The sequence below is a fragment of the Capra hircus genome, chromosome 24 (genome assembly GCF_001704415.2).
Source record: "Capra hircus breed San Clemente chromosome 24, ASM170441v1, whole genome shotgun sequence".
Lineage (NCBI taxonomy): Eukaryota > Metazoa > Chordata > Mammalia > Artiodactyla > Bovidae > Capra > Capra hircus.
Window position 1 is genome coordinate 34,926,650 of NC_030831.1, and position 13,312 is coordinate 34,939,961.

General features: G+C 37.7%; 1 protein-coding gene across 3 annotated transcripts in view; it reads left to right on the forward strand.

Moving 5' to 3' along the window:
• ABHD3 (abhydrolase domain containing 3) overlaps nucleotides 1-13,030 on the forward strand; it is a 59,761-nt gene extending 46,731 nt beyond the window's left edge. Inside the window, exons 6-10 of one of the 3 annotated variants that reach the window (XR_001917185.1) lie at nucleotides 4,832-5,005; nucleotides 7,347-7,395; nucleotides 7,475-7,640; nucleotides 11,101-11,183; nucleotides 12,456-13,030. Coding sequence is in view for 2 of the 3 variants with exons in the window: in XM_018039760.1 (XP_017895249.1) it covers nucleotides 4,832-5,005; nucleotides 7,347-7,395; nucleotides 7,475-7,640; nucleotides 10,131-10,309 (568 nt within the window). In the remaining variant the exon portion in view is untranslated. Of the gene's footprint in view, nucleotides 1-4,831; nucleotides 5,006-7,346; nucleotides 7,396-7,474; nucleotides 7,641-10,130; nucleotides 10,989-11,100; nucleotides 11,377-12,455 lie in introns of those variants that run through there. The other 2 variants (XM_018039761.1, XM_018039760.1) reach the window with 2 other exon arrangements.

Here is a 13,312-nt window from a genome sequence, read left to right on the forward strand (position 1 = left end):
TGAGATGGCTGGATGGCATCACTGACTCGATGGACGTGAGTCTGAGTGAACTCCGGGAGTTGGTGATGGACAGGGAGGCCTGGCGTGCTGCTATTCATGGGATCACAAAGAGTTGGACATGACTGAGTGACTGAACTGAACTGATGTGTCTCTGACAGGTAGAGTCTCTTAAGAAACAATAACAGCAACCCACCACAGTATATTATTACACCTGAACAAAACTAAGAGTAATTCCTAAATGTCATCAAATATTCAATGTCAGTATTTCATTTCACTGTCAATCTGTTGGCTGGTTTTTACAGTTTGTTTGAGGCATGCATGAGCCAGATAAAGTCCACATATGGACAGATTATGTCTCTTAAATCTCTTAATCTGTGAGTTCTTTATCTTTTCTATCTGCTTTTTTTTTTTTTCTTGGTGAAAAAAGGGAGTCTTTTTCTTATCAAAGTGACACGGCCTTTTTATGGGGTAGTATCTTGATGTTATTTTACTCCTGAGTAATAACCAAAAGTGTCCCCACCTACTTGGTCACAGCTATTCTTGGTGCTTCCTGCTCCTACGAGGTTCGTTTCTAGCTCTTTCAATTTGCCCATTACACTGGCCTCACAGAAACCTCTTGACTGCCAGCCAAAGAACTGAGCCACCACAACTAGACACTAGAATGACCCCTTTGCAGGAGAGAAGCATTATCCTTTAACTAGCTTAGGGAGCCATGTACTATAAAAAAAGGAATGCAGTCATTATGAAGAGTTGTTCTCAAAAGGGAAATCTCCAGCCTGAGGTCTCTGCCCTGGATCAGGAAATCACTGAAGGAGATTCTGACATGATGGAAATGCTGAAGCTCTTGGGTTTTGGCATCTGTCCAGCCTGCAGGTCACTCAGTCTACAGCTGGGATGAATTTCAAAACAGTGTGGAGCCATTTGTGTCTTTCTGCTGTTAACATTTCCAATAAACCTCATCCAACAACAGCAAAAATACCCCAAAAAACAGCAAACCCTGAAATCTCCATTTTTGATCTAATATCTTATCTCATTCACTCTGTAGTCCATCTGGGTTGGAAAAAAAAAGTATGAGAGAGAATTTTTACTTATTTCAGAACCTGAGAAATTAGAGAAATAAAGGATGGAAAATAGGAGAAACAGAACTTATACTATTATCCTTTCTCTTAGTTGTCAATGTCAAACTTGGATTTCTGGTGTACTGTGTTAAATTCCATCCTTGTCCCTTTTACCAAAGTAAAACTAGAGTAGAATCTGGAAAAATGATAGAACAAAAGGAAAAGAGGAAAATATGTGAAAGGAGATAGGGACAAACAGCCGGAGGGAGTAGGAAAAGAAAACTAGTGACTTTGGGTTGACTGCTCTACCACAGTTGAGGAAGTCTAACTCCAGACAAGGAAGTCAAGAAACACCTGGAGTAACAGGCAAATTTGGCCTTGGAATACGGAATGAAGCAGGGCAAAGGCTCATAGAGTTTTGCAAGAGAACGCACTGATCATAGCAAACACCCTCTTCCAACAACACAAGAGAAGACTCTACACATGGACATCATCAGATGGTCAACACCGAAATCAGATTGATTATATTCTTTGCAGCCAAAGATGGAGAAGTTCTATACAGACAACAAAAACAAGAACAGGAGCTGACTGTAGCTCAGATCATGAACTCCTTATTACCAAATTCAGACTCAAATTGAAGAAAGTAGGGAAAACCGCTAGACCATTCAGGTATGACCTAAATCAAATCCCTTATGATTATACAGTAGAAGTGTGAAATAGATTTAAGGGACTAGATCTGAGAGATAGAGTGCCTGATGAATTATGGATGGAGGTTCGCAAAAGAGCAAAATGACTGTCTGGGGAGGCCTTACAAATAACTGTGAAAAGAAGAGAAGCGAAAAGCAAAGGAGAAAAGGAAAGACATAAGCATCTGAATGCAGAGTTCCAAAGAATAGCAAGGAGAGATAAGAAAGCCTTCCTCAGCAATCAATGCAAAGAAATAGAGGAAAACAACAGAATGGGAAAGACTAGAGATCTCTTCAAGAAAATCAGAGATACCAAGGGAACATTTCATGCAACGATGGGCTCAATAAAGGACAGAAATAGTATGGACCTAACAGAAGTAGAAGATATTAAGAAGAGGTGGCAAGAATACACAGAAGAACTGTACAAAAAAGATCTTCATGACCAAGATAATCACGATGGTGTGATCACTCACCTAGAGCCAGACATCCTGGAATGTGAAGTCAAGTGGGCCTTAGAAAGCATCACTATGAACAAAGCTAGTGGAGGTGATGGAATTTCAGTTGAGCTATTTCAAATCCTGAAAGATGATGCTGTGAAAGTGTTGCACTCAATATGCCAGCAAATTTGGAAAACTCAGCAGTGGCCACAGGACTGGAAAAGGTCAGTTTTCATTCCAATCCCAAAGAAAGGCAATGCCAAAGAATGCTCAAACTACCGCACCATTGCACTCATCTCACATGCTAGCAAAGTAATGCTCAAAATTCTCTAAGCCAGGCTTCAGCAATACGTGAACTGTGAACTTCCTGATGTTCAAGCTGGTTTAGAAAAGGCAGAGGAACCAGAGATCAAATTGCCAACATCCGCTGGATCATCAAAAAAGCAAGAGAGTTCCAGAAAAACATCTATTTCTGCTTTATTGACTATGCCAAAGCCTTTGACTGTGTGGATCACAACAAACTGTGGAAAATTCTGAAAGAGATGGGAATACCAGACCACCTGACCTGCCTCTTGAGAAACCTATATGCAGGTCAGGAAGCAACAGTTAGAACTGGACATGGAACAACAGACTGGTTCCAAATAGGAAAAGGAGTACGTCAAGGCTGTATATTGTCACCCTGCTTATTTAACTTATATGCAGAGTACATCCTGAGAAACGCTGGACTGGAAGAAACACAAGCTGGAATCAAGATTGCCGGGAGAAATATCAATAACCTTAGATATGCAGATGACACCACCCTTATGGCAGAAAGTGAAGAGGAACTAAAAAGCCTCTTGAGAGTGAAAGAGGAGAGTGAAAAAGTTGGCTAAAAGCTCAACATTCAGAAAACGAATTCATGGCATCTGGTCCCATCACTTCATGGCAGATAGATGGGGAAAGAGTGGAAACAGTGTCAGACTTTATTTTGGGGGGCTCCAAAATCACTTCAGATGGTGACTGCAGCCATGAAATTAAAAGACGCTTACTCCTTGGAAGGACTGTTATGACCAACCTAGATAGCATATTGAAAAGCAGACATTACTTTCAACAAAGGTCCGTCTAGTCAAGGCTATGGTTTTTCCTGTGGTCATGTATGGATGTGAGAGTTGGACTGTGAAGAAAGCTGAGTGCCGAAGAATTGATGCTTTTGAACTGTGGTGTTGGAGAAGACTCTTGAGAGTCCCTTGGACAGCAAGGAGATCCAACCAGTCCATCCTAAAGGAGATCAGTCCTGGGTGTTCTTTGGAAGGAATGATGCTAAAGCTGAAACTCTAGTACTTTGGCCACCTCATGCGAAGAGTTGACTCATTGGAAAAGACTCTGGTGCTGGGAGGGATTGGGGGCAGGAGGAGAAGGGGATGACAGAGGATGAGATGGCTGGATGGCATCACCGACTTGATGGACATGAGTTTGAATGAACTCTGGGAGTTGGTGATGGACAGGGAGGCCTGGCGTGCTACAATTCATGGGGTCTCAAAGAGTTGGACACGACTGAGCAACTGAACTGAACTCAACTCAACTGAACTCTAGACAAGGAGCCCTGAGACACTGCTGTAGAGAGCAAGGTGTGCATGTGTGCCAAGTTGCTTCAGTCATGTCCAACCCTTTGTGACTCCATGGACTGGAGCCTGCCAGGGATTTTTCAGGCAAGAATACTGGAGTGGGTTACCATGCCCTCCTCCAGGGGATCTTCCTGAACCAGGGATCAAATATGCATCTCTTATGTCTCCTGTATTGGCAGAGCAGTTCTTTATCATTAGTACCACCTGGGAAGCCCAGGGAGAAGGATGCATAGACAGTTGGAATGGCCACCCAGACCAATTACTCCGAATCTCCAGGTGAGACCCAGAAATCAGTCAGAGTTTTTAGAACTCCTCAGGTGACTTCAGTGTGCAAACACATTTGAAAACCACTTGTGATCTTTCACCTGTGCCAAGCCGGAAGCCAAATCTGACTGTTTTTGTGCAAGAGCTAAGAATGGTTATGATATTTTTCAATGGTTGGAAAAGAAGGATTATTTCACAACATGTGAAAAGTATATGAAACTCAAATTTCAATGTCTATGTATATTTTATTGAAATACAGCCATGTCCATTCCTTCACACATGTCTATAGCTGTTTTAAAATACAGTCACAAGGTTAAGTATTGATGGTTGTGACTGAGATTTTAGGGCCACCAGAACCCATTTGCTTTGTGGCCCTTTATAGAAAAAGTTTGCCTGAAATACCCCTCCCATAGTAAGTTAAATACTCAGCTAGGGGGCGGGGGGCCAGGGAATTGCCAATTTTTAATAGACCCCAACATAATTTTCAAAAAAGAAAAAGAAAACCACTCTTATGATGGATTTTCCTGATGTTTTACCTCCAAGAAAGATGCACATTTAACTAACAACAGTATGCTTTGTCCCATTCTCAAATTCTCTATCCATATTTATCCATTCTCAAGATAAATATGTGAACAGAAGGAAAGAAAGAAGATATTTTCATGGTTTTCCAAGATAAAGGGGTTAGACACACTGGTTTATGTTTCTTCTCCATAGTTAAAAGTCCACAATTAGAAATAGGATGTCTTGTGATATAGTCACTGTTTTGTTTTTCCTCATTTTAGAATGCTGCTTTTAAATTATTTGGGCAAAATTGGACCAAAAACTCCTTTGAAGGCAGCTGCAACTTTTTCAGTTGGTTGGAATACCTTTGCTTGCTCGGAGTCATTGGAGAAACCACTGAACTGGCTGCTTTTTAATTATTATTTGACAACTTGTCTCCAGTCTTCCGTGAATAAGTAAGTCATTTTAAACACCTAGTGTCTCCAAATTTTTTGGAGTGCCACAGTAAAATGTTTTAAAGGACAACACTGCTAATGTGTATATATATTTATTATATGCACTATTATGTTATATACTGTAACAAATTAATCTTTCTATTGTCAATATGTACAAAAATAAAAAGGGTTTATGTATAAGCTAAAAATATAGATAAGAGCTCTGATGTTTTCTTTCTGTACCACGATGTACCTTGTACAACCTCTAGTCTCTCTGCCCCATTTTGAAGATCACCATTTCATCACTGTTCTAAATTATTCTAAAAGAATAAAAACAATAGTACTGAATGTGTTGAATAACTATGGGCTATTTCCCTGGATTTTCTACTTGTCGCTAATCTTATTAGTACCTAATTCTCCCCTGGGTAGTAACTAATGTGTTAAGTGTTTTCAGAGCTAAATAATATGTTTTTTAAAGCTTGTGTTATGAACATAGTTTGTTTTAGAGGCTTAGGAGCATGCCCCTAAAATAAGGATATTCTCAGCCCCCACAATTCTTAACATTACCAAAATATTATCTGTGAATTAGTTTTTTTCTGAAATTGTTTCAGTTCAGTTCAATCGCTGAGTCGTGTCCAACTCTTTGCAACCCCATGAATCACAGCACTCCAGGCCTCCCTGTCCATCACCAACTCCTGGAGTTCACTCAAACTCATGTCCATCGAGTCGGTGATGGCATCTAGCCATCTCATCCTCTGTTGTCCCCTTCTGAAATTGTTTAGTTATCTTCTAACAGTTAAACAGTATGATAACAAAGAACATGGAATGTTTCTGTTTATTTTTTGATGACTGTTACTGTGCATTTTAAAGTGAATTGACAACTTTAAATAAAAAGTAAATTTGCACATAACTTAATTGAAAACCATTTTTACCCTGAAAGTTGACATGAGACACTGTCAACTTTTTGGGGAGTTCCCAGGCAGTCTAGTGGTTAAGATTCTGTCTAGTGGCACAGCCCAATTTTTTTTTTTTTTTATGAAAAAACAACGTACATACCTTAGTTAAAAATTACTTTATTTAAAAAATACTTAACCTATTCTTTTTTTAAATTAAAAAAATATTTAAAGAACAACCTCTTTGTTACATCACGGATGTTGACTATAAAATATTGCTAGAAATACTAAAGAATCATATTTTTATTCATGATCACTGAAATGGAGGACAGCAGTAAGAAAAGTGAAGAGAAAGATTTGGATTAAAATGTGAGTTATACAAGAAAAATGACCAACATTTAAAAATAGGTACACAAAAATATAAATCCTAATTTTCAGTACACCAATTTAAAGAGTACAGTAAATCTTCAGTTGATTTACCCAGTTGAAAGCTTCTGGCTTCAGTGGGGGCCTTTTTGGCCAAATTGGCTTCATAGCATCAGTGTGTAGGTACAGTTTGTTATGAAACAACACTTTTGTTTATTATTGCGCACTGGTCGCTTCTTCCATAATTAAGAAAAAAGTACCTTTAAAAAAATGTCTTCAGGTGCTTCATATACTGTATGGTATCACTTATGTGTGGAATCTAAAAAATACAACAAATAGTTGTACAACAAATAAAACAAAAAAGAAGCAGACTTACAGACAGAGAACAAACTAATGGTTACCAGTGGAGAGAGGGATAGAGGGAGGGGCAGTACAGGGGTAGGGGATTTTTTAAAAGATGCAGGAGACACAGGAGACGTGGGTTCAATCCCTGGGTCCAGAAGATCCCCTGGAGAGGGAAATGGCAATCCACTCCAGTACTTTTTCCTCAAAAAATCTCATAGGCAGAGGAGCCTGCAGGCTACAGTCCAAAGGGTTGCAAAGAGTTGGGACATAACTGAGCACACACAGTATTATATATAATGAAATCATATGTATGAAACTTGTCAAAATGGTAAAGCCCTATAGAATTCAAAGATTCATTCAATAAAAGAAATAATCTTTAAAAAGAGTCTTCAGAACAATTACCAATATATTCCTGCTATGTCTGATTAAGTAAATATTTTGTTGTTGTTTATCGTTATTTAGTTGCTAAGCTGTGTCCAATTCTTTGCGACCCCCTGGATTCCTCTGTCCATGGGGTCTCCCAGGCAAGAATCCTGGAGTGGGTTGCCATGCCCTCCTCCAGGGCATCTTCCCAACCCAGGGATCGAACCCACGTCTCCTGCACTGGCAGGCAGACTGTTTACCACTGAGCCACCAGGGAAGGCCAATAAGTATTTTATTGAGTAATAACTTTATGTCCTGTGCTAAATTACTTATTATTAGGTGTGTTTGAGATGGGAATGACCTTGATTTTTTTATTTTTGAAATTTTGTTTCCAGGCACCGGCATATGTTTGTAAAACAAATTGACATGGATCATGTCATGAAGGTAGGAGAGAAACTTTATGTAATATTTTTATTTCTTCTTTTGATTCCAGGAACATATATAGTAGTTTTCTGTTTTTCAGGCTAAATCCATAAGAGAATTTGATAAACGATTCACTTCTGTCATGTTTGGCTACCGGACAATTGATGACTATTACACTGATGCCAGTCCAAATCGGAGACTGAAGTCAGTAGGGATTCCGGTGTTGTGTCTGAATTCTGTGGATGATGTTTTTTCACCCAGTCATGGTAAATTAACATCTTTGTATACATTTTGACATGAATCAACTGTTTACAAATAATGTTCTTTGTGGGAAAATACAATAATAAGAACCAAAATGTCACTCATATACTGCTTTCCACTGTGATAAACAGAAAAAAAAATAGCTTGATACTCATAATTTAGTATCTAAATGCTTCAGATCACTTTAAACATTTTCATATATTCTTCTCTAGTCTACTGTGAGAGCCTCAGAACAAATTATGGCTCTCAGTATTTTGCTTGTATTCATTCTTACAACCTCTCTTTCTTATCAAATATGTGTTCTTTGTACAGGCTATGTTATAGTACCTTTACCTCAAGAGTACATTGACATAGTTGGCCTTTTCTTCCTGAGGTTCCTATACAGAAAGCTTTGTAAAGGGGAATATTACTCCCCTTTTAAACTTAGAAGAGAGCTTGAGACTTTATTAATAAGATGTCCTTGGATAACTCAATGAATGTAGCACATTCAGACAATAAAGTCATATCCGAAGGGAGTTTGTTTTACCCCTGGATACTGTATAGAAGAAAATTATGCCCAAGTTAACTTCCTCACTCTCTTAATTCAAGATATATATAATTTTGTAACAAAAATATACATGCCTGTGTTCATACATTAAAGCAATGTAAGATGCCTATCAGTAATCATACCTATCTTAAGGATAAATAGATTTGACCTCTAATTTATTTCTAATGAAACTTCACAAAGCTTCTTATAAGACTTTTTTCTTATTTCTCCCCTAAATAATTTAAAAACATTTTCCCCAAGTACTTTATTAAAATAAACTATTCTGAGTACAAACACAGCACATATGTATTGCCAAAATTTCATAAAATCCCCCAAATTTTTAAAAAATGTCACTTTACCATCTCTCTACAGGATATCATTGTGTGATTTATGATTAAATCAAAGTAGTTTTAGACGGCTGGAACTCTTGGCCTTTGACCACAAATCAGAAAATTAAACCATGAACTTTTTTTGGGCCACGTTGTGCAGCCTTGTGGGAATTTAGGTCCCCAAACAGCAATTGAACCTGGGTGCTTGGCAGTGAGCACGTGGAGTCTTAACCACTGGACTACCAGGAAATTCCCTAAACTGTGAACTTTAATATCAGTTGAAAATCATGGAGATTGTTTAGCCTATTTTCATTGGATTAAGGAAGTCTAGTATTTCTCCATCTGTTTTTATATTTCACAGGCTCTTCTTCCACCAACAAAAATTTCCCAGCATTTAACTTGTTTTGACCTTGGTTGGAGTTTAGACTCATTATTTCTTACTCTTTCCCAGGCCACACTGAATATAGTGGACAATTGTCTGCATTCTGAGAGCACAGGCAGCCAACATCTTTCACATGCCTCCCATGGCCCAGCCTTTTGTTCTGCTGACATGACTGTAACTATCAGTGTGTTAGAAATTCCTGAGTGCATCCAGAATGTGAAAGTGGGGCTCTTAATAATTCCATCAGAGACAAATGAAGCACTTTAAATCTAAGCCCTTAATGTAAGATGAAAAAGGAAAAGCAAAAATAGTATCAAGTCATTTCATCTGCCCCTCCCCTTAAGTTCTCACATTTGATCCCAAGATAGATGTTCTGTTTTAGGTGTAGCTGGCCGGATAAGGATCTGAGTTCAGGACCCATTTAGGACAAGGACTTGGCTTCCTAGGCCTTGATCTAGGGTCTCTAGGTTTATTCTTCAAAGAATGTAGTGAAAGGTCAGGTTAGAGTATCACCTAAACAGGCAGTTGGGGTCCTGCGGCAGCCCTTTATTGAACTGGTCTCAGTTGTTCTACAGTAAAATTACCTTCCGTTCCATTGAAGGGTGTGGAGTAGGGAGAGCTTAACTATAAATAAAAATTCAGAGAAGAAAACATATAATCACCAATGTTTTACCACCCAAAGATAAACTCTGTTACCGCTGGGGAGTATTTTATGCCATTGTTTTTTTTGCTATCTATATATGTTTTTATAAATCGTATCTATAATTTTGGATTCTTAACACAGCCACCAATTGGCCTCAGGAATCTTACTTCATGTAAAGTTAACCAAGTCATACATAGTGAATTTATAACTCTCACAAAGGTAATAAGATTTGTTTTTTTTTCCCTTGGTATAACACCTAAGTGGGAATCTTATAGCATAGTGGAAGTATTTACCATTTCTTGAATTATTTAATTTCTCAGAAGAAGACTAGGCCTGTACTTTTGTTATAACCAATCGATTGATTCTTCCAAAAATGATGATCCAGTATATGAACGTGAACATGAACTGTTAGAAGAATATGGGTGGTTGATATAAATTAGACTTATCTGATTAGCCATACTCATTATGAATATTTGTTTAACAGTATTTTGGTTTAAAATGATTAGAAATGATAAAGTTGCACACTTTTCCTAACAACAGTTGATATATATTTTTCTCTCTCCTTCCCCTCTCTTATCCACCCTCCTGCCCGACCATCCCCCATTTTTCATCAAGCTATTCCAATAGAAACTGCTAAGCAAAACCCTAATGTTGCTTTGGTCCTTACTTCTTACGGAGGCCATATTGGTTTTCTGGAGGGAATCTGGCCAAGGCAGTCCACCTACATGGACCGAGTCTTCAAGCAGTTTGTGCAGGCCATGATTGAACACGGACATGAACTCTCAAGCATGTAGTTCTTCAGATGCACTTTGTCTGAACTACCGTATATAAAGGCAGCTCAGCTTAGAGCAAAACTCTTGACTACTGTATATAAAGCAAATAAGCCAGCAGGTGGTGAAGAGGTCCAGAATGACGTGCAAAAACTACTTTTTTGGAGAAACAAACAACTTTATTGCAAGAAATAAAATATAGATTTAGATGGTAATTTAGGTAGATTTTATTTTTACTATGCCTTACCAAGTATGACCTTAAATAAAGTAGTACAAACATGGAATTGCACTTAACCAAATCTATGATGTATGTAAAAAGATTTTAATTCCTCAGGGTTTTAATTTAGGCTAGTATTTTTTTAGATTACTTATTTTAGGTGATTTATCCTACTTCAATAATTGTAATAGGACTTTGGTTATTTGAATGTAAGTTATAAGTTGGCACATTCCTAAGGGTATTTATACCTAATGATAGTAACATGAAAACTGAACATAAAATAGAACGTGCTAAATCTTTTATGTATCTTAACTTTGAAAAGGAAACGCAACAATATTTGACTTTACGTGCTCTTTTACTCTGATAATATTAAATTAAGGCTGACTTATGTTTTATAATGATTATAGTTCACATGATTATTTTTTAAATAGTATATGTGCATACATATTTATCATTATATGAAATAAATTCTACCATTTTAAATTGTTTCTTTGTGAGTTTTTATCCACCGAAAAGTAATCCTGAGAATGTAATTTATAATCATTTCATAAGTGTGCTAGTAACAAATATTAAAACTGTTTTGTTTCACTGATTCCAGAATATTGAGCTCCCACCATTTCCATCTGACACTGATTTGAGAATAATGATATTTAATTATCTTCCATCACAAGAAGTCTCCAGGTAAGCAGGGCAGGGCTGATACAGATGTTCATCAGTGTCATCAAAAAAAATAGGCTCTTTCTGATGCCATATCCCTGGCAGTCAGGATAGCTAGTTATCTCCTAGACACAAGATACAAAATGAACTCTAAAATTCATATGTAGGCAAATGACTGTGATACTCAAGCTACCAGACCTTAATGTTGGACTTCCCAGGTGGCACTAGTGGTAAAGAACCTGCCTGCCAATGCAGGAGACGTAAGAGACATGGGTTCAATCCCTGGGTCAGGAAGTTCTTCTCCTGGAAGAGGGCATGGCAACCCACTCCACTGTTCTTGCCTGGAGAATCCTATGGACAGAGGAGCCTGGTAGGCTTTAGTCCATAGGGTCGCAAAGAGTTGGACACGACTGAAGCGACTTAGCACGCAGACACAGGATGGCAGCTCACACATTACGTTTGTATTCTGAGAAGAAAAAGGCAGAAGGAGTGGGGCCAGACACATTAAAATACAAGAGAGACCATGCTGAGGAATCTATCCTATAGAAAAACCAGCACAGGTATGTAAAGACTGGCTGCAGCTTTGGACATTCAGGATAACCTATTTTGTAAGGGAATGGGCAAATTATGACACATCCACATGGTAGAGCCATCAAAAATAATGAGGTGGCCCTATATGTAATAATTTATAAAGATATTTCTGATAGGTTATTTAATCTAAAACAATTTGATTCATATATATAGGGTCACATTATGAAAAAATGCAAACAAACTTTGCGGCCAGTCCAATATAAACAAAAATAAAATATAGCTCTACATGCATGCGATAGTGTGTTTGTTTTTGTGTGTTAATCATAATGAAATGAGCATTTTTAAGTGCTGATGTGGAGGGTCACATTCTCCCCAGTATCTCCACACACTAATATGCTCTGAGAAAGAAAGGCTGTAGTTTATTTCTACATCCCAAGCACTTACCATATTGCCTGGAACAGAGCAGGTCAACAATAGCTGAATAACAGAGGTCTGTATAAGAATGAAAATACTACCATGTAAGCTAGATCTCTGATTTGAAAAGTTAATTTGAAGTATACTCTGAAATTCTTTCTAGCCATCTCCTCAGTTTCTGCTGGTTATTATCATCATTAAACATTTATTCAAAGCCTCACAGAGCATTGTTTTAGAAATAGGGATATAGAGGATACACTGGCTTTCTTTTTCTTTCATTTTTGACACTGTCCTACACTACACATTTTGTTACATCTTGAACCCAGTACTAACACATATATTTTGTTACAGATCCTCCCCAGCTGGTCCCCAAAAAGGCACCTTCTGCCTGGTGTCTTTTGAGCCAGTAGATCAAGACCAAGCATGGTTCAGTCTGCTTCCAAAGAAAAGTTTTAGTCTTTGATCAGAGAACCAAGAGATGCAGGTTCTGCTCTGATGGAAGGGTACATCTTACATACAGAACAGGAGCTGTGGAGAGGAGAGGTTTTTGCAACCTCATTCCAAATCAGAACATCTGTTAAAGCAGTGTCTGTTTCCCCTGCAGACTTCAGTGCCAAAATGGCAATAAAAAATCTCACTGTTGCTCTGAACCTAAGAAAGTGCTGGTCATGAGGTAAGCACCTGGCTTCTTGGAACTTAATTTGGAGTCCAAATTAAGTTCAATTAAGTCCAAATTTGAGGCCAAACTGCAAGGTCAGGTGATAAAGAATACTTAGGAAATATGCTATTTTAACTACAGTTCTCACTTAAAAGAGTCTTTCAGTCCTAACCTTTTCTACAAACAGGCCAACGTATACAATAGAAGCTGGTGTTTCTTGTCCTAAAATATGTTCTATAATCTTGTCCTAACGATATATTGATATCAATATTGATACCTAAAGAGGTAAAAATTGTTGTATATTTGATTTTATTCTTTTATTTCTAAATATTTATATATGTAGAATATACAATATTTATATATTTTATTTCTTGAATATTTATATATTCAAGGCCTTGTGATAAAAAAGTTTTCACTTTGTCACATGCATTATCAAGCTGTGAATTATTCAACCTTGCTGTTTATCTCTATCCTAAAATTAAGAGAAGCTTCTTCCAGTTCTATCCTTCATCCACTTAAATGTGGGAATTACTTTGAAAAATGTAAACGG